This window comes from Branchiostoma belcheri, unplaced genomic scaffold, assembly GCF_001625305.1.
Source record: "Branchiostoma belcheri isolate BF01 breed outbred unplaced genomic scaffold, Haploidv18h27 scaffold38, whole genome shotgun sequence".
Taxonomy (NCBI): Eukaryota; Metazoa; Chordata; class Leptocardii; order Amphioxiformes; family Branchiostomatidae; genus Branchiostoma; species Branchiostoma belcheri.
Genome location: NW_017803998.1, coordinates 1,691,207 through 1,719,060, shown reverse-complemented (window position 1 = coordinate 1,719,060; position 27,854 = coordinate 1,691,207). Strand labels below are relative to the sequence as shown.

The 27,854-nt window shown below is 39.7% G+C and overlaps 3 protein-coding genes across 3 annotated transcripts in view; 2 read left to right on the top strand and 1 right to left on the bottom strand.

Annotated features, from left to right (window-relative positions):
* Positions 1–22,013, top strand: part of LOC109476484 — a gene marked incomplete at its 3' end in the record, with an annotated part of 130,748 nt that extends 108,735 nt beyond the window's left edge. The window contains exons 121-147 of the mRNA XM_019777420.1: positions 1–210; positions 604–778; positions 2,008–2,171; positions 2,904–3,026; positions 3,320–3,445; positions 3,922–4,204; positions 4,717–4,865; positions 5,526–5,704; positions 6,074–6,212; positions 6,784–6,946; positions 7,655–7,851; positions 8,501–8,684; positions 9,018–9,182; positions 9,603–9,879; positions 10,702–10,781; positions 11,335–11,460; positions 11,916–12,072; positions 12,614–12,759; positions 13,020–13,108; positions 13,626–13,803; positions 14,294–14,440; positions 14,837–15,012; positions 15,552–15,711; positions 19,237–19,416; positions 20,359–20,533; positions 21,292–21,417; positions 21,902–22,013. Of these exons, the coding sequence (XP_019632979.1) occupies positions 1–210; positions 604–778; positions 2,008–2,171; positions 2,904–3,026; positions 3,320–3,445; positions 3,922–4,204; positions 4,717–4,865; positions 5,526–5,704; positions 6,074–6,212; positions 6,784–6,946; positions 7,655–7,851; positions 8,501–8,684; positions 9,018–9,182; positions 9,603–9,879; positions 10,702–10,781; positions 11,335–11,460; positions 11,916–12,072; positions 12,614–12,759; positions 13,020–13,108; positions 13,626–13,803; positions 14,294–14,440; positions 14,837–15,012; positions 15,552–15,711; positions 19,237–19,416; positions 20,359–20,533; positions 21,292–21,417; positions 21,902–22,013 (4,386 nt within the window). The remainder of the gene's footprint in view (positions 211–603; positions 779–2,007; positions 2,172–2,903; positions 3,027–3,319; positions 3,446–3,921; positions 4,205–4,716; positions 4,866–5,525; positions 5,705–6,073; positions 6,213–6,783; positions 6,947–7,654; positions 7,852–8,500; positions 8,685–9,017; positions 9,183–9,602; positions 9,880–10,701; positions 10,782–11,334; positions 11,461–11,915; positions 12,073–12,613; positions 12,760–13,019; positions 13,109–13,625; positions 13,804–14,293; positions 14,441–14,836; positions 15,013–15,551; positions 15,712–19,236; positions 19,417–20,358; positions 20,534–21,291; positions 21,418–21,901) is intronic.
* LOC109476543 lies at positions 21,996–26,663 on the top strand. The gene is made up of 4 exons (XM_019777528.1): positions 21,996–22,038; positions 22,507–23,301; positions 23,719–23,870; positions 25,198–26,663. The coding sequence occupies exons 1-3, from the start codon at positions 22,014–22,016 to the stop codon at positions 23,844–23,846; spliced, it is 948 nt and encodes a 315-aa protein (XP_019633087.1). The 5' UTR covers positions 21,996–22,013; the 3' UTR covers positions 23,847–23,870; positions 25,198–26,663.
* A 724-nt stretch (positions 26,664–27,387) lies between these two features.
* The window catches only part of LOC109476586 (fibropellin-3-like), a 1,197-nt gene continuing 730 nt past the window's right edge, over positions 27,388–27,854 (bottom strand). The window contains exon 3 of the mRNA XM_019777572.1: positions 27,388–27,678. Within this exon, the coding sequence (XP_019633131.1) occupies positions 27,540–27,678 (139 nt within the window). The 3' untranslated portion in view covers positions 27,388–27,539. The remainder of the gene's footprint in view (positions 27,679–27,854) is intronic.

The window sequence follows — 27,854 nt, the reverse complement described above, 5'->3', positions numbered from 1 at the left end:
GAAATGGTGTACACGAGAACTGATGAGAAGATTGACGTCTTCTGGGGGAACTACTCGGACCCAGAGAGTGACATAGACCACTACGAGGTGGGCCTGTTCAAGGCTGTGTCCTGTGCTGAGGAAGACGAAGAAAACCTGGCCGTAGAAGTGGACTGGATCATAGTAAACGACACTTACAGATCCTACACACTGATGCCACTGGAACTACAGGTGTGGTAGACTTAAGTGCTAATTACATGTACTAAAGACACTCTACTGTAATTTCATTTACATTATTTAAATTTGCGATGGTTTAATTTTAATTTTCTGTTGAAACTAGTAATTACAGTAAATGGTACATTAGAAATATTAACATCATCATGAATTTGCAGTGGAGAGGTTACTACAGAAAGCTTTAAAATAAAACAATGCAGCTCATGCAGCAGGTACATTCATGCACAGTTTAGATATGCAGGCGTGCATGCATGCACTTTACATGTTGCATTGAAGATTAGTTTAATGCATTTTCTCAGGATGGCGGATATATGTGACATGGCAGAATGGTATAAGATGATACCATTCCAGTTTAAATATTTTATAATTGCAAATTATGCTGCTTTACAGCGTAACATTCCGTACTATGTCCGCCTGCGAGCCGTGAACGCTGCCGGTACCACCATCATGACGGAGTCCCCGCCGATCATCTATGATGACTCGGAGATCTCGGCAGGGTCTGTCGTTGACGGGTGGGACTACTTCGAGGACCAGGACTACCATGGAGACCCAACTGCAGTTCAAGGTAATGATCCAGTTCAGCACCAAGGACAAGCATGTTAGCATGTTAGCTCTTAACTCAAGTGAAAATGAGTATTGTCTTGTATTCGTCCTGTATTTGGCATCATAAAATAAGTTGAAATAGCAGGAGCGTGCCATCACTTAGTGTCCAGTCATTAAAATGTTGGAATGATAAAAAAAGCATGTCAGCCCTTGTGTTTGGCACCAATGACAGGCATGTAAACATGCATAGAAAGTGTTCAGTACCAGGGACAGGCATGTAGACCTGTGTAGAAAGTGTTCAGAACCAAGGACAGGCATGTAATATAGTGTGAAAAGTGTTCAGCTTCAAAGGACAGGCATGCAAACATTTGTAGAAAGTGTTCAGCTTCAAAGGACAGGCATGTAGACCTGTGTAGAAAGTGTTCAGCACCAAGGACAGGTATGTAAACCTGTGTGAAAAGTGTCAGTACCAATGAAAGGCATCACCTATGTAGAAAGTGTTCAGCACCAAGGACAGGCATGTTAGCTTGTGTGGAAAGCATTACTGTAACTTTACTTTTGGGCCAGAAGTATTTTTGGGTGGTGCTAATGTATGCTTGTATGGTTGGGTTCCAAAGTGTGTGGCTAAGTTGTTGGTTTGTGTCGTACTACCTGCATCTTTTCGTAGGTTGACACCATGTGGGTGGGGATAGATTGACAGGCAGAATAGCAGGTCAAAGGTCTCACAGAATCTGACCAGTAGCTAGTGCAGAGTAGAGGCTGACATGACATGTGGGAATTCAGCAGGCAGAAGAATGCATATTAGGATTGCATACTTCTGAAAAATCTGACAGTTCTGATTTCTTGTTTGACTTATCCTTACCGGGAGACCCGGGTTCGATTCCGAGTCGTACGTACCCGGGACATGTCTGAACATGCGCCCCGACGTTGTGCCCTTGGGAAAGGCACTTTACACGAATTTCCTCACTCCACCCAGGTGTGAATGGGTACCTAACTTCGGTTGGGGAAAGCCGTATTGAGGTCACCTTGTGGCGCCGAATGGCAGCCGCACAGACCCTTGCGACAGTTCCACAAAAAATAATTGTGGAAAAAACATGTGTATCATGTATATTATTTGATTGTTGTAATTGTTGTGATTTGTATTGATTATTGTGATACCCTGCATCAATTCAGCCGTATAAAGGCTGCGACTGCACGGGTACTGTTTGGACAATAAAAACCATTTATTATTATTATCATTATTATTACTAGGCATGTTCCTGCATCTTGCTGACCCGAAAGCTGAGGAGTGCCCCGTGAGACCTTCTCCCTTCATGGATGGAACGTGGAGCAAAGTCACCACAGACAAACTGTTGGGGATGTACACCTACACAGATATCTACAGGGACTGGAAGCTTACAACACGGGAGAAAGAGGTTGGTGTCCCTGTAGATTTTTTATTACCTCATTGTAAGGAGGTTATGTGTTTGGTGTGTATTTCACTTTGTTTGTTGTGTTTCTGTACGTATGTACGTACGTACTTCCACATACTACATGCAGAGTAGTATTGCAGACACTGACAGATATTTTCACAAATGTAGGTCAAAGGTCCGAAGAAAGGTTATCTAATTTTTCAATTCCCTGATATATTGTACATGTACAAAATTGTCATCCTTGGGGCCAGTGGGAAAAATGCATCAGTCAGAATCATTATTTTATTCTTCTACTAGTTCTGACAGTGAAATTCCCCTAGCTCATGGCTTAACATCTTGTCCTAAGTGCTGCAACCCTTTCCAGATGTGTGCAAGTTAGGCGATGGCTATTCTTCCATGCCTTTTTTTCTACGTACACACTTGTGTACACTCACTATCCGGTTAAACCTCTGTTGTTGCCTGTCAACTAGGACTGTTGGACTTGCATACTGAATGTTGAATACTGATGCTTGATAGCAGCCCGCCATTCACCACTATCCTTTTTATTCACGTAGTGTAAATTGAGGTGTTGAAATCCTCCATTATGTTGTCAATCCATCTTTTCCTTGGTCAACCTCGTAGGTTTTGGCCTTCTGGTTAAAAAGTTTAAAGAGAAAACATTAGATGTTAAATGTTAAGTTGAACATGCTTTTGTTACAACACTCTGATATGATGTATGTTGTTTGTGTGTACTAGGCTGAGTGGACTGAGAGTGGCGACTCCCTGGCTATCACCATGATCCGCAGTGTCCAGTCAGAACTCATGTACTCGGGGTGTGTCTACAGGAACGCTGACATACAGATTGGTGGTACCTACAAGGTAAATAAAATGACACCTGTTACAGTAAGCACTATCCACTTTAAGAAAAAAATACTGAGAGATGCCCAAATCACGCAGTGAGCATATCGATGTAGGTCCATCTCAATATATTTGTTTGTAGTTCGTCCTGGGTTTACCTATGCTATGTATTTTCCACTTTAGGCCCCAGTTTAGAACTTGGTTTGCTAGTCTGGCTGGTGGAAAAGTCTTATAACATGGCACTCAGACTAGTATAACCTGTGTAAAGAGTAAAAAAAATGTGCTCACTTAAAGTCTTGTTGGTTTCTCCTCAGATGTCCATCAAGGCGGCAGCTCCTACAGTGTCAGCAGTGACCAGTGTGGTGTTCTGGGACGGCCCAGACGGGACATGTGGGAGCTCCGACATGTGTGACTACTGCTGTAACAGTGAGGATGACTCGGTATGGCCATGGTTTATGATTCAGCTGTAATTTTGTAAATAATGTATTATATTCCTTGATCATTGTATTGTACAGTATTTAACATGTTAATGATGTTCAATTTTGTAATGTGTTTTGTATTCATTATTGTAATCTGTATTTGTATTGTACATGTAGTGTTGGGAGGACAAGTTGTAAAGGTGTCAATGCACCTGTTTTGTCCTCCCTTCCACTTGTATTCCTGTACTCGTGGTAACCTCAAATAAACAAATCCATTACTGATATTCTACTGCATTACTGTATGTACAGAGACTTTCGTTGTGGGTTTTGGTGCGTGGTAGAAGGAAATGGGAGGTCACTCCAAAACTGCAAAAATACAATGTAGAACAAAAGTTTTTGCGTATACTGTAAAAGTCTAAAATCCCTGATGTCTTGTTTGCATGGCTTTTGATACAAGAAAAGTGTCTAACTTTATGAATTCCTTTGATTTTTTCCAGATCATCTGCCCATGTGACTGTAACAAGTACTCAACCGACCCCATAACTACAACACCACCGCCCACCACAACAGCACCTCCACAAAACACTACGTCAGCACAGAACAGCACGTTCACAACACAGAACAGCACATTCACAGCACAGACCAGCACAGCAGCCCCACAGCGACCTACACCAGTGTGGGCTGTCCTTCCTGACCCGATCGAAGGGCAGACGTCAACTGTCAGCGAAGAAGAGACGTTTGTCACTCAGAGTGCTTGTGGCATGCACATTATTCCTAATGGTACGTCACAAAAGATAATCTTTTGCAACAGACAAGAAATCTTGAGATTGCTTCAAGAACTATTGTTATTGCTTCAAAGAGTCATGAAATGAGATTGTTTCATAGGATCTTAAGATTGTTTCAAAGAATCTTGAGCTTGTTTGAAAGAATCTTGATGTTTTACAAGAATCTTGAGATTGTTTTAAAGAATCTTGAGATTGTTTCAAAGAATCTTGAGATTGTTTCCAAAGAATCTTGGGATTGTTTCAAAGAATCTAGATTGCATTTAAAAATCTTGAGATCATTTCAAAGAATCTTGAGATCATTTCAGAGAATCATGAGAGACCATTTAACAGAATCTTGATTGATGACATCGATACAGAGAATATTTACATTATAACTGTTACAGACTTTTCCCTTAGACTCTTTTTTCACATATTCGAATTCTGCATTTTTACAAATTTATTACCAAAAATTAATTTGGTTTTTGCATTAGATTTATTTAGAACGACAATCTGTCTTTCCCTCTGCAGGAAATACCAACTCTAGGCTCATCATGTGGTGTACGTACTATGAAGACAAGTACATGCCTAAGTACAAAGAAATCTTCCTGAACTTCGACCCTTCAGCAGCATTCCACGACTATGAGTTTAGTTTTACTTTGACAACCTGGGAGGAGCTGGTAAGTTCTGTTAGAGTAACTGTAACTGTTGTGTTTAAAAGTTTACTTGTGTCACTTGTTAGGCTGTCGGAAAATGTGATTTGAAACAAATCCGTAAGGTTCGTACTGTTGACAAATTGGTAAAAGAAACAGTTAATGCTGAAATTGCCAAACTATTGAATTGTTCTGCTTAAACTTTTTTTGTCATTTGTCTTAGGTTGTTAGACCTTGTATCACACTAAACAACCTTTGATGATACAAAAAATGGGCAAAACAACAGTGTAAAATGGAAATGGTGGTATTGTTTTGCGCCCGTTTGTGTGTGTGTGTGTGTGTGTGTGTGTGCATGTTTGCTTGTGTCCACAGTTTGTACAATTGAGTAACAGCAAGTGGCAAGGGGGAATCCCTAACGAAAAGTGTGTGCATGTTTGCTTGTGTCCACAGTTTGTACAATTGAGTAACAGCAAGTGGCAATGCAAGGGGGAATCCCTAACGAAAAGTCAGACATAGGAAATTAGGTAAAGAGATACCAGAATGTAGGTAGAGAGATTTCCTTTTTTGTTGCTAATAAAATGGTCTTTACCTTGTTAGGTATAAAGTACATTGTATAAGAATGTCAATGTCTTTCAAGAAGGATTCAAAATGATTAACTGTCAGTGAACATTTTTTTCTCTTTCACAGTCTGACTGGTCCTTCAGTTTTAACATTGATGGACAGCAGTGGGCCATGATATCCGGCCTACCATCCTTCACCAACAACACTAAGATCATGTTGAACGTCTTCAACGAAGGCAACGATGTGCCTGTACTGGACAACAAGTTCAAACCAGGCCTGACCACTGCCATGTTCCGTAACGTTGTGTGAGTATGGGGAAAGAAAAATGAGTTTCAACAAGTCTCCTACTTTGCTATGGCATATGTCCACAAAATAGAATATTTTTTGGTTTGATCGTTGTTGTAGTCTAGACAAGAATTGTATTCAAGTTATGACCCTTCACTTTGACCTTATTTTTCCTGTGCTCCATATGTTACTGCTACAAGCTAAATATCAGAGCTATTATACAAAATATATCTTTGAGAAGTCTTGTCATTTTAGTTTTTGTGTTTTAATGATAAGCTATGCTGCATGACCATTTGACACATGTTTGATTTTCTGGTTAATATTGTATTTTTCATAAGTCACTGTACATGTAGGTTCCATACTTTTGAGCAAAAATGTGTCTGCCGTAGATTTCCGCCGCCAAGTGATATTCCGTGCCGTTACGGACGACCATTCCGCGGAAACATAGATCCAATCATCAAGTACTATGCCGGAGTCCTGGCAGAAAATCCTGATGGTACACAGAGCCAAGTGGTAGACTTTGAAGAGGTGAGGAATCATTTTTTTGACTCAGTCATTTTATCACTTTCTACTTAAACTTCATATGGATGTAGCATGCTAGCAAATTGAACCTTCTTCTAATCCAAAGTGATTTTAGGGGAATAAAACTGGATTTTTTAAAAATTTGTTAAGTTGAATCGACCCCTTTCCCATGATGTTATTTGTGAGGCACTACAATGCGATGTAACTGACGGAAAATAAGTTCTTTTTTTTTATCCCAGGCTGGATTTTTTGGTGGTATTAAAAAATAAAGAGACTCCTCACATTGAGTGATACAATGTAAGCAATTTGAAATCGCCCACTGAATTGTGCAAGGAAAACATACCAGTCGTCAGTTGTCAAGGAGGTCATGTATCAAAAAAGACCAGTAAACAGGGATTGCTACCAGATGTACGTTTTCATTGTGATCAGTGACTGGGACAGACTGAACCCAACAATATCCATTACAACGTAACTAAGTGTAATGCGGAAACACAGTCACACACACACAGAGTCATACCAAAAACAATACCTTCATTTTTCATGGAGGTAACAACTTATTTTTACCACACTTTATCAGATTTACACCCCATGTCTACCGTGCCTGGATGACTGTAGCAGGTTTGCCTGCGACCCACAATGCAACACCAGCAGTGAAAACGTGGAAGTCAAGTTCAGCATTGAGAACCTCAACCTCACTATTGCTAACGAGAACGGGACCGCTATACCCTACTACCTTATAGGTAAGGAGTTAAAGCATTAATGTCAAGGTTGACATGTTTTATTTGAATAAAAGACATGTTGAAATGATCGACGTGTAGTACACATCCAAGAAGTAATAACTTACAATATATTTTCTGTTATAAAGTTCAAATTAACGCATTTTTCATCTGAACTGGAACATAAATGTACATGTAGTCATGTAGCAGTTATTTTAGCTAGTATATACATTTAATAGCATGTAATACACAAAGGAAATCTTAACTGGTGTTATCCATTCCATCAGAAAACATTGTCACATAACCAATATACTAGCTAAAATATAACAGCTTGAGTTGAGACATACAGGGCTTAAACCACAAAAAAGTGGGCTTTTATTAATACCGGTAACGATTGATACACACAGTGGAAATGTTTACTGGTGCGTTATTGCCTAAATCAACGTTAACCCTTATCAAACTTAACTGGGACATGATCACATATAATACTAGCTAAAACAACAGCTGGAATTAGATACTATGCAGGGGTCTCTCCACCAAAAGTGTTTACTTATAGTGATCAATATAAACAGGAAATCTACATGTTTATACTGGTGCTATTTATCACCTAAAGCAACAATTATCAGACTCACCTGGCATTTATCATCATTGTACAATGTACATGGTAAGCTACAGTTTTCATGCAATATTTCTGACAGATTTCTTTCAAAATGGCAAATTTTCTCCCCACAGTCAAGGCACTCTCTGCCAGTGGAAGTGAAGTGACTACTACGACCAATGGGTTCACAATCGACACAACTCCGCCTAACATGGAGACTTCCATCCACGTTGATGTGATGCAGGGAGAACTAATGCCGACGTCCTACCAACAGTCCAACAACACAATAAAGGCTGTGTGGTACTTCTCAGATGAAGAAAGTGGTATCAAGGTAAGCTAGACTCAAAGTTAATGTTTGGTAGACTTCTAACATAAAGCCAGAGGTCCTGTATTTGAGGAAAGCCACACTGTGGGCACGTTGTACAATGTAAATCCCACTACACTTATTGAAAAGTTAATGTCCGTGTCAGTGTGATTGGTTTAAACCTTACAGTCTGGTCTGACACATACAGCTTGTACTTACTGTACAAGACCTAAAGCCGGTTTGCTTGTTGTGAAAAACAAACAAAAATAAACAAACAAAACGGAAGATGTTGACTTTGACTTGCATTGATGTCAATGATACCTATAAATGTAAAGGTAAGGATTTCACTTTAAAGTCAATTTTCTGCTCATTTCTTTACATACATTCAATTTTGTAGTAAGTTGAATAAAGTTTCACATTGCATGACAAGCTTACTAAAAATGAAAAATCCTTGCCTTCTATACAGGCAGAGAGAAGCTATGATCTTTGTGCACAGCCCTGTAGCATGTAACTTTTGGTACCAACGAAATATATCGGGAATAGACTTTTTGCAAACATCAAAACTGTTTTGTTATCAATACTACCAATACTCAAACTGTACTTGATGTTTAAGGATACCTTTGCCGAATGTATGGATAGAAGAATTAATCATGGCTTCTTTTGTTCCACCTTACAGGAGAACTGTTTTGCCATTGGTTCCCGTCCTAACGGTACCGACCTTCAGAACTTCACCTGTATTGGTGTGAACACGACTGGAGAGAACTCACAGCTAGAGGGTCTACTGGAGAACAACCGGACATACTACGTGTCTGTCAAGGCCACTAACAAAGCAGGGCTTACCGCTTATGGTGTGACAGGAGGTAGGTTGATTTTGTCTAAATTGTAAAAATTATTTTTCAATTTCTTTGTTGTGACCTCTCCACTGTAAATTCATGACACTGTGATTATGTGTTTAGAGTTAAAATTTTAGAGCCAACACAAAATGTTCTCTCACCTAGAGCTTTTGACCAGTCACTCTGGCCTTCCTCAGTAGACTGACCCAGTGAGGCTTCTTTGTGAATATGTCTTCCTTGTATGTCTGAATTTAGGCCACTGACTGTGAAAACCCCCATATCGCTCCTCCCATGGCGAGGAAATAAATTAATTGAGCCCATATTTCAGAACTAAGGACAGAGCAATGTTTTATGTTCTAGGTGTAACCTGCTTGCTTGAGCCTCCCTCTGCCAATGTGAACACCAGTGCCCTGGGATGTACAGAGATGGCGGGAGCCTTCCCTCCCGGATCACTCGAGGCAACAGACCCAACAGAAGTGGGGATTTCATACGGTCCGCCTGAAGATCCTAGCATCAACAAAACAAGTAAAACTGTTATACTATTATTAGTTTACGAATTGGTACCCAAGGTTAGATTATAGCACAAATTTAAAAAAAAAATTCAGGCTGAAATATTCTTTAATGATATGCATGTTCACTTGTGATGATTGCAAACTAAAACTGATATAAGCTAGAATTTATACACAGTTTATTTATATGTCTTAACTATGTTGTTCTTTACAACGAGTTCTTTTTCTTTTCAATTTTTTTAGCAATGCCTCAGGGGTAGATCCCTTTTGTAGTATTGGGCCTGACAGGTATATAAAATAATTTCCGTTTCCAAGTGATGTGCATCAAAATGTGGGGATGGAGGGGACACTGTTCTTTGTTTTAGTTGTTTTGGCAACACCTCGGGAACAGAGCCCTTATTTGCAGTATTGGGCCTGACAATTTTCTGTTTCCCAGTGATGTGCGTCAAAACTTGTGGGAACGGAGGGGACACCGTTCCCTGTATACAGATCGGTCTCGGCGGTGGAGGCAGTGCAGCTATCGTAGACGGACAACTCCTCGTTTCCAACCGGGTAGTTGCCAACATCTCGGACCTACCGAAGCCGACAGATCCCAACTGCTTCACTCCGGACACCAACGACACCACATCAACCTCTCTCTCCGATACGTCTGTTCAGAGGTCCATGCAGGCTTACGTCAATGCAAGGCCGACTAGTCCTTCCACTATATGCAGGTGAGGTTCGAAGTGGTTTTATATCCTGGTATGTTTCACCATGTTATACGACTGGATTATTCAAACTTTCCAAGTTACAGCATCGCAGTAGCCCTTGACAGGGCCACTGAATTGCACTGATCTTTTACATAGGTTTATTGTAACTACTAGTGCACACAATCCACATAAAATCGCCACATATAAGATATAATGTGCTGGGTTAAAATATTACTATTACCTTAATCGAGTAGGAATCTAGAGACCAATATCATCACAAGTGTGTATTGTTTGCCATTCACAGTTGAAACATTCCATAGCACAGTAGAAGTAATGATTTTGTGTTTAGACGACATTGCAACAGACTAAAGTAAATGCATTTACAGCAACAGCAGCAAATTAGAATAAAAGCATTTACAGTATACTGCCCCCCTTTGTATTATAAATATAAGCATAAAGGTGTGTGTACCTTTGTGTTTGAGAGCTACATGTTGTTGTACAAGTTGGACTGTACAGTTAATTGTCTCTGTCCTTAGTGCTGAATGTTGTACTGTACGTTCATCTTGGTGTTGGCTACATGGTTTTGCTGTATCTTTCATGTTTTATGACATTGTTTTGTTCAGGATATTGAGACGTTTTGTCAATTTTCTAGGGCAAGTGCAACATCATTAAGTGGCAGGACATACAACGTCCCACCTGGATCGTAAGTTAAACTTCGAACTCAGAACCACATATTATCTGATTTATTATTTGTATTTTTTGTTCAATTGAGTTTCTTTATGTTGTCTCTTTTGTTTTATCTTATCTTTCTGGGATATTTCAGTTGTTTGTTTATCTATTTTTTAGTTGCACCATGAACTGTCTGAGAATGTGTAACCCAGCTAACCTGTGTGTTGACAAGTGTGATGGGCCCATCGTGACTTTGCGTAAGTCTTTGATTATTAATCAGCATTTTGTCCTAAGTACAGAAATAATTCTGCAGTAGGTTTTAGAGACTTCTATCACTTAAGTTTGTGCTTTCGAGAGTTGGTAAATCGTTGAGTCACTGTGATACTTTTGCTTACAAATACTGATGTTATACATAATGTCTTGCCTCAGCTGTTCACCTGTTCTAACAAGAAGTCATAGTTTTGATACCTTGGTGGAATGTTTTGGTGTACTTTATTCACACGTCCTATTCTTTATAGTTGCGAATTTATTGCTAATTCTGTCTTCATATATTCCCATTGACATGCATGGAGCAGGAACTTGAAGACAGAAAATGAGATAACCTTTTCTGGGACTTTTAACCTAACTTCCTGTCAATGTTCTGAAATGGGCATTTCATGTGGAAGCCCAGCACCTATAAACACATGAAATTACAGCAATACACTGAAAACAAAACCTCCGTAAACAGAGTAAAAATGTAAATGTAAGGAGATGTAGAAGGGTGACTTTTTAAAATTTGAAATTGTATGTTATACCTACTTTTATAATTAGCTGCTGGTGACTCCACTGTTGCTGCTACACCTGGACAAAGGATGAGAATCACTGCATCAGGTTCTAGTAACAGAAAGCGAAGATCATCATCAAGTGATTATGAACTCTCCATAGAACCAACCGGAGGTTTGTTACTATTCAAAACTATTGTTGATACAGCATTTTTCAATAATTAACCTTTTTGTCATTTCAGTATTTTTCCAAGCATTGCATGTGCACGTGCGTGTGTCTGATGTAAAAAAAAAGGATACTGAATGATGACTATCAAATTATGGCATAGTCACAATAGATGTATGACTTCATGTACATTGATAAAATGAACATGTTCTGGTGTGTAATATAATATGTAAGGACAAACTTGTAAGAAGTACTACAATGTAAATATTGCAAATGCAGGAACTTAAGCTGTGATTCTATTTTTGTGGAAACCTCTTACTACCAAATCATTACACTGTAATTCTATACATGTATTTAGTTTCAAAAGTGAACACTGAGAAAGCCATTTTTCTGTGAAACCACGGCAAAGGTAAAATTTACCGTATCTTTTTGCACAACTGACACATGGATTGTTTAATTTGTAGACCTTCCTGCTGGTGTAACCATAGCCTTTGGACAGCTGGACCAGAACCGAGTTTCACAAGAGTATGGGTCTGATGCCTCTGATGACTTCATCCCCTACATCACTGATCCTACACTCACCATAGAAGCTAACATGACAGGGAGATACCTGAAAGACAGGTAGGTACTTGAAATATTTAGACCCAACAAACAGCCATTGTGGTGTATAGTTATGAGGGTGACAGCCTATGTTGCGTGTACATGTATTTATTGAGATTTACCAAATGTGGAATAGATTCAATTTGACAAAATGTGACTATATACTACCTTTTAAGGATATCAAACATGAGACCAGACTGATAGGTTTGAATCACTCACACGCTACTCTTTACAATACGTGTGGTGGGTTCATTTACATGTTTGAGGCTTTCCTCAGACATGGGACCTCCAGCATGGGACCCTTCTGGGAGGACATCTTTAACCAAAGCTCTAGAGGTAATCAGTAGGTGTCTTGCCTAAAGACACAACATGGGCCAGCTAGGCATTCAAAACCAGGATTTTCAGATGTCAACAATCCTAAAACCACAAGACTACCTTGCCATTTGCTAGCATGTGCTTGGGTATTTGACCCAGAATCTACCTTGACAGGCCCCCTTTTGAAATGCACAATTGTGACTTGTCTCACTTCAGTCTCTGTAACTTAGATTAAATGTACCTACAGGATCAAGACCATCCTACAGCCCAGTTTCTACCTGTCTGTTGTGGGACAAGTTGAGCTGAATGCGTCGCTTGCTGTCACGTCCACTGTAGACCCTGCAGCAGCCAACTGGACAGACTATACCCCACTACTGGTCTTCTGGAACAAAGGTAATTGGCTGTCCAACTGTCCATCACAATTAGCAGTTCAACCAATGGCAGCACAGCAATTCGGACTTGGACCAATGAGAGAGTCGCTACTATTCTATGTTTTTATTTTGCATTTCTATGTTTTGATGGAGGTGCCATATAATTTGTCTATTTTCTACAGAAATGTCAGTTCTATGGTTCTATGAAAGGTTGATGCTGTATATTTACTTTATAATTATGCATTGTAATGAAATGTACATGTGGATCTTTTTTTTTGGCAGACCTGAGTGAATGGGATGATGCTTCTCGCACCTGTGATGAAAATGGGCAAATGGAGTTCAATGAGACTACAGGAGAATTGATCACTTATGTAAGACTTAGTCTATCTAATATTTGATACATGTATGTCAAAGTTAATCATTTAGCCAAATATCATAGGTTAAATCTATTTCAAATTGCTTATTAGTACAGTAGGTGATCTGGACTTGTACAGGAATTCAGTTTTTGTTTTAATGCTAGTAAGTATTCTTCTTGGTGGCTGAGTGTAAATGTCTCTCTCCTTGCCCAAAGAGATTTTGGTTGCATGGTGGGTGGGAAGGGATTTTAACAGTTGATTGATAGGGAGGTCATACCTGAAGCTGACCAGGCATATAGGTGGCATATATGTGGAGGAATTCAGAAAGTGGTATGATTATAATACTCTCGATCAAATTACATTATATAATCCCCTCCACAGTGCGTTCACGAAAACCACAAATACTTCTGAAAGTCTGAAATATCTGATTTCTTCTTCAGGACTTCTTATTGTTTATCTCATGATGATTTATATTTAGATAGTTTTAGATAGACGCAGAATTCTATATTTTCTGAACTTCAATTTTGTACAGGTATGCTCCACCAACTACCCGACCGCTCGCAGTCAGCGTGCAAGGCGGTCCACAGATGTTGTTGTCGATTACTTCAGTAGGGAGACGCAGTTTGCTGTGGTCATCGCCACCAAAGGAATCCCTAATGACCCCCCTGTGTTCACTTCAACACTGGCCCTCTGGATGGATGAAGATGGAGGTTAGTTATCGTGATTCCTTCTTTTTTTTTCCTGACAATCATGGCTTAGATCAATGTTAGCAGCTTTGTTGCTGACCTGACAAAGAGACTGGGCCCACACATAATTAATGTATTCTATATCTGTCATTTGAATATTTTATAAAATTTTGAACAGGCATGCTGATTGGCCAAACCTGAGTGGTGGTATGGGGTCATCCAATGGACAGAGGCCCCACTCAGCAAACGACGGTTGAATTAACTCATTACCAGACGGATAAAATTGGACAATTTGTACTTTTTGTTATTATCACTATTTATTAATGTTATTGATTAGTTACTGTTTTTTCTTTAATATTATTGCCATTATCATTATTCATTGTCACAATTTTACTGTTTGTATGTGACTTGTGTTGTGTAAACAGGGCCCCATTGAAAAGAAGTGCAATCACTTAATGAGCCACCCTAAATAAAAATGACGGAAAATAAATAAATAAATTGTTTTAATCCATAGGAACTCTGGCATACTGGATTCAGGCGTCAGATCCAGACAATGATGCCATTGTCTTTGGCATCGACCCCAGCTCCTCCCCAACACTCGGTACTGCCACACTGTCAGAGGAAGGGCTGCTCACGTACAAGCCTTTTTCACAGGAGTTCGGTGGGTTTTGTTTGCTTGTTTTGAATGACTGATAAATCACCTTTAGGCATAACACACCAGGTTGTACAGAAGTAAAGGCTATGTAAGACCATACTGTAAGATTTTAACCACTTTTTTAACCACCGTATATTACTAGACTAAGTATACTGGAGACATTGTTGATGGATATTTTTGATAAAATCATTTGGTTATATTTGGTACTTGTGAAGTGAAACAAAGGACACGTTCCCATTATGGGCCTTCTAGCAACTCTCTGTGGTGTTGCAGCAGAACTCTCTGTTTTGATATCCATGATACGTGGCTCCTAGTTTAACCACACCGTAACATAATGGCTTTTTTATTAAAGCCTTCTTTATCACTTCTTCTCATATGTATCTTTGGTTTTGTCAACTTAAGGAATGGAAACCATAAACATCTACGTCAGAGAAGTCCGTGATGACGACACCATCATACCAATCCTGGAGACTCCTGCCGTACTGAGCATCGAAGTCCTGTCTGTCAACGATTACCCAGAGTTCTCTGTTCAGATTGGTGGACAGATGCTACTGGTTAGAGAAAACAACACAATTGAGGTGAGAAAAAGAATTTTTTTTTATTTTTTATTTTCAAATATATATCAGGTTAATGTTGTGATACATTGATACTTCATCCCATGAATAGAATTATAGGTCACCCTTAGGCCCTTCTGTTTTCGATGACTGCACTATGAGTTTGTGTGTATGTTCTGGATGGAGTACATGTAGGTTGACAGCAGGTGGGTGGGGACGATTAGCAGGCAGGATGAAAGACGAAGGCCATTAAGGTCAGATCCAGAAATGGGGTGAACAGCCAGCAGGAATTGCATGGAGGTCAACATATGGGGGAATTCAGGAAGCCGAGAACTACAAATTACCAGCAACCTACATGTACAACCCTGTATAGTTTTTGTCCAATTCCCAATTCAAGTACATCATACAATCTCTTCGGTTGTTCCAATAAATTAATGAAAACCCAAAAACCTTCCCCTTGGATTATGCAGTTGTGATAAGCACTCCACCTATAGTAACTTATTAATTAAAGCCTATTACATAGGCCTGAATTTTATTGACATTACACTGCTGTTATTCTTTAGGCACCGGTTGAGCAGAACATTGGCACAAACATCATGTACGAGCCGTATCAGATCGTGGTGTCTGTGTGGGACCCGGACGTTGGAGAGACTCTCCTGATTGATCAGTACAACGCCACCTTCGGGACAGCTCACATAACCCTTCTGGAACCCGAACCTTCGGGTAAGTTTTATTGTTGATTTATTCATGTATGTCACAATTGCGCTACGTTTGGGAATGCATTGTTAACAGTAAAAACTAGCTTAAGTGCACTGTGCACCAAGTAACATCTAGTGTCAGTGCATAGCAAACCAGTCAGAATTGCCCTGATGAAGATGACAGACGGTTATCGAACCATCGGCTACTAAACAAGTGCTTCTGCAAAAGCTGACCATTTTCGCCGCTTACAGGCTTACAGTTTTTACAAACATTTTCCCCATCCTATCATTTCAATTTACCTAAGTTATATAAATGGTTCTAGTTCTCATCAACATTGTATATAATGAGAGAACATGCACTTCTATATTTCAACTCTTTAAGTTTAAAACATTACAAAAATCAAGTATATAACAGTTTATAACCTGTTTTCTCTCTTTTAAGAGTCTTTTTAACAGAATAAAAAAATGAGACACAAAAGTACATTTTAACTTAAATTATAAGTAACGTTAATATATATATATATAATTTTATTCAAAATCTCTTCTATGGCTTTGTCCCCAACATCTAAGTTTACAAACCTCGTGACATTCAAGTTCCAGGGCTTTAGCCAGCGCCCGTTTTACCGTCAATTGACGGTATTTTTCCCGTCGGACGGTAAAAATTTAAGTCCTTACCGTCAACATTGACGGTCAAAAATCGTGGGTGAAGACATTAAACTTAGCAAAAAATGTAGCGAATTTGAATGAGCCACGGCGCGGGGTCTTTCCAAAGCGCGTCGCGTCTTTTCAAAACGCCGCGGGCCCACACATTTCTTATTTAAATACGGCGGAAAACCTGACTTCAAGGAACGTGCCGATGTCTGTTAACTCGGTTCTTTTCTTCAATGTTGCTGTCTGTTTAAACAACATGTGCTAACGGCCACATAAGAACAATGGCTCGACTCAGACTCACGCTGGTAACTGTACATGACAATAAGATAAATAAACAACATGTGGCAACGAACAAAGAAATATCAAACGTTTTGAAAATATACTGTACTTGAATTTTCACACCATCGCAAGAAAACGGAGATCGATCTACGCAAAGTGGCTTTATTATTTATATAAACTTCGTTAAACCACCTTCGAAGACTTGAGCGGCAGCATAAAGATAAATTTTCTGGAGCCGATCGCTGAAGCAAGTTTTTGCCGGCGTACGTAACTCCCTCCGCGGCAAAATCCCATATGCCGTAGCGAAATCGCGTCTCAGCACTTCCCCAAATCAACTCCATGGCCGCTAAAGTCTGCAAATGAGGTTAAACTTCCTCATTTCGGTGAGAAGCGAAGCTACTAGTATAAAATCATGTGCATGGCGGCCATTTTGTTGCTACCCGAAGTCTTCCGAATGATCTAAATAAGGAAATCGTCGGAAAATCTGAGCCACATCCCTCGCTGTCGGCATGCGCTCGGGGCTGGCTCGGTGGAAATCGGAGGCTGTGGCGTCAGGACTAGGTTTATTTGCATGGCTCGGGAAGCCGCCGCGGCTTGAATCGCAGCGGGATTTGGGCGCCGGGCGGGTCAAACAAAGGGAATATGAAGTTGTGAGGACCATAGTTTTTTTTTCATTCTTCAAATTGCAGATTGTGTAATTTTTATCCTGAAATCTTGAAAATCTATCTGCAAATTGCAGACTGAAGACGGGTATTTAGAACACTGAATACATGAAGTGTGCGGGGGGCATGATGTCGATCACCGGATCATGATTTTTTTTCGCGTTGACCCTGATTCAACCCTAAAATAATACTCGAAGAGAACTTCAAAAGTCATCTTTTACTAATCATATATAATTGTTTACATTATATCATTTGATCAACCTGATCTATTAAAAATTGTCAATGGAAAATACCTTGCCTAACAATGCAATACCTATTTAAGTTAATTAAACACTCACTCATTAATTAATTAATTTCCTAAAATACAAAAGACATGTTGGTGAAAGTTAGGCACCCAGGTAATATCAATAGTTCCACGGACAGCTATGTAGGCCGGAGCTTCTATTGCGTGCGATCTACGTTTGGTCAGAAAATACACCCCCCCCCAACCACACACACACACAAACACCGATCCGGGAACGCCTGAAAAGGAGGCTTTTAATAAGCTTTGCCTGCAGCGCCTTGATTGGTCGGACGTGTGACCCTCTGGACTGCCGGCTAATGGAAATCTGAACATCTAGACTAATCCACACTGCTAATGCTCATTGACATAATTTATGCAGTTTATTAAAATCCTTGATTACTGTGAATCCTTGATTATAGACATGTCTTTATCAACATTTTTGGCAAATAATAAAATCAAGTTATTGTTCAAGACAAATTAAGTTTGTTTTGTCAGCAGCTTTGTTATGCAACATTAATAGAACTATGATTTTGAAATTAGCAACCATAATGGAAAGTATACAAACGTCCAAGGCATAAATGGTAAAAAGTGCACTCGCAACAACGACATCTAGCGACATGCGGCAACTCAGCATGTCTGCATGGCCGTCGCAACAACGACATCTAGCGACATGCGGTGACTTAGCATGTCTGCATGGCCGTTGAAGGGTGGAACCGTTGATCCATCCATCCGTTGATCCAATCTCAATCTCGTCTGAGTTACCATTTTCGCGCATGCGAAAATGGTAAAAAAATGAATGGTTGTGATCAAATAACTTTGCTATTCATTCATTTATCGGATGAAATTTTTTACGAATTATATATTTAATATTGAGAAAGCTGGATAGCCCCATTCAGTTTGTAATAGTGGATTTCAAAGGAGGCCCAGCATATTATACAAGACCAAATTTGGAGTGGAGGTGAAATATTATAGAATAAATATTGCGATGTGTTGGTGAAGGGTTAGGTAAAAGTAGTCCCATTGCCATTTGAAGATGAAGAGGCAGTGGGTTGTTAATCAATGTGTGTATGGCATGATGCTGGAAGACATATCCCATCCCTCTCCTTCCACTGTCTTTTACCTCCCCAACCAAAGTCAGGTACCCATTTTACACCTGTTTGGGTTCCCACAAACTTCAGCTCGTGTGTTTATTGTTTATTACCTCCATGAAAAATGGAGGGATTGTTTTTGGCGTGTCTGTCTGTGTGTGTGTGTCTGTGTGTGTGTGTGTGTGTGTAATCTATTTAATCTGTGGCAGGCGGAACATCAACAGATACCAATTATGCAAATGATGACCTAATTTGCATAATTAATGTGAAAATTCTGTGAATCCTTATTGGTGAATGATGGGAATTTTATACCTCGTAACATGTGTAAGTTACTTAAAGGTTGGCATCGCTATGCATATATTATGTTAATGTAGAGGTTATTTGCATAATTAATGAGGACAAAGCAAGCCCATATTTCATGGAGGTATGAGATCTCAGAACTCTTGTTATTAGTTTTATCTGTCTTGACAGTTTTTTGTAGACTATAGGTTCATCAAATATAACTGTACAATAAATAGTCTCAAACAGGATACATTGTTATAGGCCTTTATCCATAACTTTGTTGAACGTCTTTGTTGGTTTTACAGAAATCCCTGCTGAGGGAAGCTATATCAAGGCTCTGATAACGTATGTGCCAGTAGAGAACTTCTACGGCCATGATGAGTTCATCCTGATCGGGATAGATGCAGCAGGGGCGTACTCAGAGCGTCTCATCTTCGATGTCTACATTCTACACATGCCATGTGTCAACAACGCCACCTGTAAAGGTACGTGTGTACTGCACCAGATCCCTAGATCTAGATCTAGGCTAGATCCCTAGCCTACTCTGGCTCTCTTGTATGGAACGCTCTTCCGCAGCATGTTAGAGCAGCACCTACTCTTGGCACCTTTAAAAGACTGCTAGTATCGTAACTGACTTTGACTGAACGATTTTGGACACAACGACTTATGAGTTATTTATTAGTTATTGCCATTTTGTTTATTTATTTACTTTGTATGGGTTACCTTATGTATATGTGTTCATTTGTGAATAAGTAGTATTTATGTTATGACCCCCTGACACTCCTCCACGCTCGACCTCTATGAAAAGCGGCCGAAATAGCGGCCGATTAGAGCATGTAACACAGTTACAGATCGAGTTGAAATAAAGGCTCAAACAAACAAACAAACAAACAAGCACCAAACATCTACGAATTAAACGTATATTACAAGTGGCTCTTGATGTAAAGTTTAGCTTGTTCATATAGCTCTGTCCAAGGTGCTGATTAATGAGTTATAATTTTCCTTTAACCTGATGGACTAAGCCAGATGCTTTATGTTTTCTAGCAGTACAATATAGCATTGCTATGACTCACGTTTATAGCTAGGCACACTGGTTCACTCTTACTCTTCTTGATAAGTGTGTTGGGTTCTTTTACATGCAGAGGTTTGACACAAGAAGCTCTCTCATACACGATGCCATCGGCTTTACGTCCCCATCCAAAAGCACAACATACTAGTACTCTTTCTGTGTTGTATAGATCACTACTATCCAGTAGTGCACTGCAAAGGCCTAACACTATAATACAAGGTGCCTAGCATGTGGCATCTATGGAAACACAAGCAAACATACACAGACACACATAAACCAAAACCTCTGTATACATACAAGTAGGAAATATTATTTTATGAGAATACAACGTTAAAATGCAATTATTCTAAAACTGCAGGAATTGAGGATGACTGGAACTGTACGCACACCAAACGTGCGGATGGATATGATGGGTATGAGTGTGAGTGTCTCCCCGGCTGGGTGGGCCGCTACTGTGAGACGGACTTTGACGAGTGTGTGTCCAACCCTTGTCCGTGGCCAAAGGAGTGCATCGATGAGCTTGACAACTACAAGTATGTCTCACTTAATTACAAGATTCTACTGTTGAGAATATTTGCTGGAATGCTACAAAATATAGTTACCATAAGTCGTGAAATATTTAGTGCAGTGCCACACTATCCTTTTACCACAAATTCAAAAAAAGTTTAACATTTAAGTATTCTGCTTTGTCTTGCAATTCATTACTACAGTAACTATCATGGTTTCAGCTGCAAATTTGAATCCTCATCTTACTTTTCATAAGCCAAGATTGAGATAGTTAGCGATAAAGTAATTATGTGATTTTGCATTTGGTTGACAGAATCTGGTACCTACAAAAAGACTATAACTAGAACATACTTGGTCAAATGAAAGTGTTCGCCAATTCAACAAAGTTGTTTAGTTGGAGAATGGTTTAATTCCTTCCATTCTAATCTTTTATTAACTCCGATAAACTTTCATGCTATACCAAAGGCTTGTGGGGCGTATTAAGAAAATTGATGTCACCTATTGGATAACTATTTGATTGAATTATCTGTGGGGTCATGTGGCGTAGCGGCAGCGTGCTCGACTGGGAACCAAGAGGTCCCTGGTCCAAGTCCTGACATGCCACCGATCTTGTGCCCTTGGGAAAGGCACTTAACATGACTTTCCTTACTTAACTTAGTGAAAATGAGTATTCGTTCTCTGTTAGTGGCGGCATAAAATAAGTTGATATAACTTGATCAATTGAGTGTGCTGTCACCATGTCTAGTCATGAAATGTTGGAATATTAAAAAAAATTATCTACCAGGTGCCAGTGTCCAGACTGGAACCCTAACTGTGACGGTCTGCAGCCGTGGGAGATAGCGCTCATCTTCTCATGTATCCTGGCAGTCATCATTGTTGGAGTCATCATCTGGAGAGTCAGATATCTCAGGTTTGTATCGTACAATTACTCATCTTGAAATCTTAAACTTAACACTGTTTTAAAACATGATTCTGGTCGATCATATCTTCGGATAATTTCAAACCGTCATTAATATTATCACATGTAATTACTGTTAATCAATGTACTTTGTAAAGTTTTAAAGCTTTTGTTAAGTGTCATTTTAAATGTTTTCTTGGTTGGGCACTCAGTCGGGGGCTACAATGTAATTATGTATTATACTAAGTAGGTCTCATAAAACAAGTGCCAAAATTTGCATGATTATAATAATAATAATATGTATGTTGGTATTTAATGATTTAAGCATTATTTGTCATCTCTATATAACAAACACTGTGACTATTTTCCCCAAGTAGATTGAGTGCTCACAACAGGCATGTTTGACTGTTTTGTGCATTGTTTTAAAAGAACTGCAGATATTGATACTGTTACCACAGATTATCTCTACAAACTGAACTATAAATATCCAACACAGGAAACAAAGAGTCCAGAAAATCAGTGACTCCATGAAGGACCTCCGTGCGGAGGAGGATGAAGCTAGAGAGGAGAAGCCTGAGTCCTTGCCTAAGAGACTGCCGCCGATCAAGATGCAGCTTCCTGATGAAGAAGGAGGTAACGGAAATACATCGTCTTTCTTGAGGCCAATCTTGAGGCCATTACCCGTATAATGAAAATTAAACTAGAGAACAAGATAGATCCCACCGATGGCACCATGTTTTGTTCTGAAGTGGTTATCACATGAAGGAGACCAACTCTGATACGTTTGTTGTTGACTTTATGACTTTTTAGAAAGTATTTAGTGATCTATGAACTTTCTGAGCATCTCAGGGGACAATCATAATTGCCTGATTAGTACTATCCAACCCGGGTTAGGTTACAGTAGGAATTGCCTAATGAGTATTGTTCAGCTCAGTTATATTAAATAAGTGACAATTCCTAACGTAGTGCATCTGAACAAGGGTTTCGGAACGTGCCAGTACATGAAGGGGTATCAGAACATTTGGATACCCCTTATAGATATAGCTAAATTGACCTCATTGGTTGATTGGATGATCAGTGTTATGTTTCTGGAATCTCCAGCCTTCGTCATGGAGCCGAGACGAACCCTCCTGCCGCCCATCGGCAAGCCTCCGCCGCCTGTCCAGATGAAGGTGAGAGATCCAGCTGTCAAGTTCAGCCCCAGACGCAACTCCGTCGAGCCCCTCCAAGGCAGTGCAGATACTGCCGGGATAGCGATGACCATGCCTTCTATCGGGGAGCCATACCCTGCCCCCGCAGGCACCTCGAAGGGCTCCAAGTCCGCTTCCCCGACGGAGAGGTCTCCTCGGTCCAGTCGGAACGGGAGCTGGGTGTCCATGCACGACGACCTTGCTGACAGGATGTCGCCCATACAGAGGTCACTGGGCAGCGCCTCTTCCAGCAACCCCATGCTGACTGCAGACGACAGCCCGAGCACCTCCTCTGCTGACGTGCAGGACAACAGCCGGAAGACCTCGCCAGCGTCGGCGGGAAGTCGCCGCTCCAGCAAGGCCATGCTGATTGCTGAACCCGCTGAGAACGTGCGGCGCAAGTCTGCGGAAGATCTGCAGAGCAGGAAGAGCTCGGCGGCTTCACGCAGGTCCTCTGTTGACGCAGTGAGCGCGAGCAGGAAGAGCTCGGCTTCGCGAAAATCCGTCGGCAGTCTGCAGTTTACCAACCCTGCCTTCGAACCTGACGAGCCGCCAGGACAACTGCCAGGCTCCCCGACTGACGACAACGTAACATCCGCAAAGAGCAGCTCCCCTCCCCCAGCCCAGGACATGAGGATGGAGAGTACCATGAGTGAGGTGTCCCTGCATACCCCACGGGGAGCCTCTCCAGTGGACCCGGACAATGGTAAGGTCATCTCGGTCTAAGCTTTGAACATCAACACAAACTGTTAAGGATCACAAAGGGGTTACAAAGTTTGGCGCAAACTCGATGAAAATTTCACAAAAAGTCAAAACAGTTTGGTTTAACGGAAGTAAAAAAATGCCTTGAAAATACTTCTTTTCTTTTAAAAGTGAAAATAGTAATCGTAATTTGTGTAAAATTGATTCACTTGGTCTTGTTGAGGCCTGGGTATCATCCTTGTTAGTTTCACGTCTGCGCTGAAAGTTTGCCGGGAACAACTATTGGGGCAGACGTAGAACTAACCAGGATGGCACCTAGGCTACCCCTTTAATACCCTTTTAAAACAAAGCTTCAGCTTTCTTTGTGTGTTATACGGTAAATAACTTGTATTGCCTTGATGTCCCAATGTACCCTGTTTAGGTGGCAGGCAATCTGCTATGAGTGACAGAGCCATGTCACCAGATGACATGGAGAAGGGAACTGCCGGCGTTGATACGTACGAAGACGAAGTGTTCGAGGAAGACGACGAATCAGATACCGAGTTATAAAGGGTTTTGGGAAAAGAGATTAGGGTAACGAGACACTTGCCTTTCGAGTGATCCCAATGGTGAACTAATGATGAACTAATTATCTACCCCCCTCCCACCCCCATAGCAGTAGCCCTGAAACTCTAACCAATCAAAAATTGCATAGTAACCTACCATATGTGTGTTGTCACCTTGTATTTGATTGATAGATTTTAAATTCAGTAACCAATCATGATCACAAGTAAGGTGCCTTTTGTGTGTGCAGTGATCTCACCTCTTATACATACATGTAGCTCTCACTTTGAAGTCTTGAACCTGGACCCATTCACATATGCTTTAATTGATATTAATTATCATAATTTTCAAGCGGATGTAGGGCTCTGATCAGTCATTAATACATGTGCATGATTTAAGGCTTTTCATACCTCTTTTCAGAGGTCTGAGTTTGTTTTAGAGTACAAAAAAGTACACGGCTGAAAAGATGTACTAAATGGTGCCAAAACATTATAACTTACTCAGCCCAAACCAACATCTGCTTGGAGATTATACAAATTACACAGTAACCTGTACCCTCAGTTCTTTTACTTGCATTTTTTCATCATGTCATGGTTAGTTCTTTAACTGATTTGAAAGTCCGAAAAGTTTTTTATGACTTTTATCTCTTTTTAAAAATTATGCGTCCTTTCTTTTTCACCACAACGCTCTGTGCTTACTTTGATTTTTATACCTTTCAATATCATGAAGCAACGGTTCAATCATTAAGTATTTGATGAATAGATATCAACGCACCTCAAAACCAAAAAAAGGTGCTAAAACGAAACCCAAAAAAAAAAAAGAATTTTCATCATACATCTATGTTTACAACGAGTTTAGCATTGCTCCGACAAAAGATAAAGAAATAAGCATGATTTATATATTCAGAGGACAAAAGTCATTAAGAAACCTGGTGGTAACAAGTTTGCAGTGATTGAATTATTGATTGAATTTGCAATCATCAACACATCATCAGCACATTATCATCATCATCATCATCATGACCATCATTTACTTGTATTGTACATGCATTTACTTTTGCTGTGGTTTTATTTTCATTATTTTATAGTGTCGTCTTATGCAAAATTATGACATCATAAATATGTATTTTATATATCTATTGAACTGAAGGATTGACTCAGTGAACTTCAAACACCGCAAAAATGTTTTCTTCTAGCCTCATGCTGCAAAATATAACTACAGCAAAAATAAATGCATTTATAGTACTTGATGTCTCTTTTTCATTTTGTGACATGTAAACAGAACAGATTGCATGTATATGTTTTTTGGACATGATACAGAGTAAAATTAACGTTGTACTCTCTTTTTATCTTTCCAGGAATTGACACCAACCACATTCCAAGCCCGTTTGCCGTTCCAGAGTCCAAAATCGCCAACCTTCCCCGCTCGCCAGGACACAGTGGAGCAAACACTCCGCTAACCAACTGGTAAAACTGTGTTCCGGAAGAAAACACCAAAAACAAGAAATTCGAGATTTGAAACTTCCAGAAAGTAGCTATAGTTTGCGTCGTAGAATGTATCATTACTCACATGATTTTATGATAAAATTCACTCCGCTAATACGCCATGGTTTACGTTTCACACATTTTTGACGACCACATCTTTGAACACAAGACATACCTGGTCAAACCCTGACAATCAAGTGAAACCAATCTCCTCCCACCCACGTCAGAACCAAACGTCAAAACCTAACTTAAACTAGTACCATATAACACAGTGCCTGTGTCCAAGGACATTATATATTTAGATACTCGCTGGGAGGCCCATTATCGAACTTGACCTTCCTTTTTGCGACCCCTACCTGTCCAATGTCCTTGGTCTGTCCTAGAAATAATCCCAAATTTTAAAGCAAAGATGTACACGTTCTGGAAGTGCGTTGTGTGTTTTTGGGGACAATATGTTGACACTAGGATTGCTGAGTGCTTGTACGAAATGTTTTGCGCCCTTTTGAATTATAGATTGAGTGTTCTCTAAAACATTATTCATACGTATACATACAGCAACTATCTTGCAGTAAACTCTGGAGTGGTTATTGATAACTTGCATTATTTGATCTGGTTTTGGAAACTCTTGAACTAGTCCACAGTTTGAAACTGAAGATTCTCCATCTAGAATACTTAAACTTTGATGTTTTTCATGTATCAAATATCACACAAAGTATGCAGTGAATTTGTAACTAAACAATATAACCGTTACGTTATTTGCATGCCAACTTAGCCAGACAGAAAGTGAACAGCCACTTAGCCACTTGCCGTTGTATCCAGATTATATTCTGTATCAGGGATTGATCTATATAACACCATTGTGCTGCTATATCTATCCAATGGTTCTTTCTCTTCCAAAATCACCTCATACTCTTAACATGTAACACATTATTGTTTACATACGCAAGATGACTTGCGTCCGATATGGTCAAAAGTACATTACAAACACTACCATTCAATTGCCAATAATGTTCTTTACTCTTAATGATATAAGACATCAATTTAATCTCCAATTCACCCGCTTCATTTTTTTCTGATTTGCAAAATTAATCTCGGATTCGCCTGCTTCATTTGTTTATTAGAACAAAAAAGAAAATAGAACATTCATGTTCTGAATTAATTATAAACTCCAAAAATGCCCATATTTTGACCCCAACAGATGAAGAAAGTCCTTGCCTTCCTTTTTTCACCCTGTCGCTTCATATATTTTCTAGAAAAATCCGAGAAACAATAAATTAAATTGGCGTGGCCAAACAATTTTTAAAATTTCTGTTTCTTATAGGGTTTTCAACATATAACTTGCGACTTAACATTTACAATTTATATCAATTAAATGTTATCAAAGTGAGATATACTAAACCATTTAAACAGGTGAAAGTCTCCAACCTTGATTTTGACGTTCCTTATTCTTGAATCCTTGACTTCTTCACGAACATTCCATAGATGCTCTTTATGCCTCTTTGGCCTACCTCATCTTAAGAGTTATTTTCTTTACAATAGAAGAATATTTAACCAAGAAAAGTTTTAAAGTGTTGTTACATTTTACTTTTGTATTTAGACCACGTATTAGTGACTTGTGTCGTGTTTTGTTTTTTTATTATGAAAGTGTTTGTGTTGAATAAAGTCTTTATGTATTCCTTTTTGTGTGAATTGACTAAATTGTATCATGGATTATATCATGAAATATATATTATATTCTCCACCTAATGACGGTCTTATCTAAACAAAGGCCATTCTAGCTTTGTTGTCATTTACATGTACTCATCAGTTGGATATGATTTTGGAATGCTGCTGAGGAGACTGGGGACTACTTGACGCAGGCTAGTCATGAAAAGATTAGAAGACCTCAAGAAGTACCAGGTAGGTAAGGACAAAAGATACAAAAACGAAAGTTCTGCTATAGTACCATGCTGAGCTACCAGGAGGTCCAAACCCTGACCTTTGCAATTGCGTTACTATGACCTACCCACTTACAAAATATCATTGCAATCCCAAAATGCCTTACGTTATGCTGACCACAACTATGAGGAAACACACACAGACCAAAACAATACCTCCATTTTCATGTAGGTAAAATGCTTCAGTAAGTATAAATCATATTAGGCGCTTTTTATCTTTAAGTGATTATGCTAGCTGAATGACAAAAACGCAGGTGGACTTCATCTCAGTTGAAAATCTAGTCATCCTGTTTTGGCGGGCGGATGAAGGTGTCTTCTCCAACAAGGGTCGACTCCCAGCGCTCGTCGGCCTTTTTAACTTCAGATCGGAGAATCCAGGTAGTCTGCAGCACGTACTTGTCTTCCTCCTCAGTGCCTCTCTCCTCGGTGTCTTCCTTCTTAACATACTGGGCTGAATGGGCAGGGTTTTGCGTTCAATGAAATATCTTATCAAACGAGGTCTTATGTCAATGTCAACAATGCAAACATTGGCACATTATGATAGATGGTTGTTGGCAATGATACCTGTTATACATGTTTTGTACATATATATA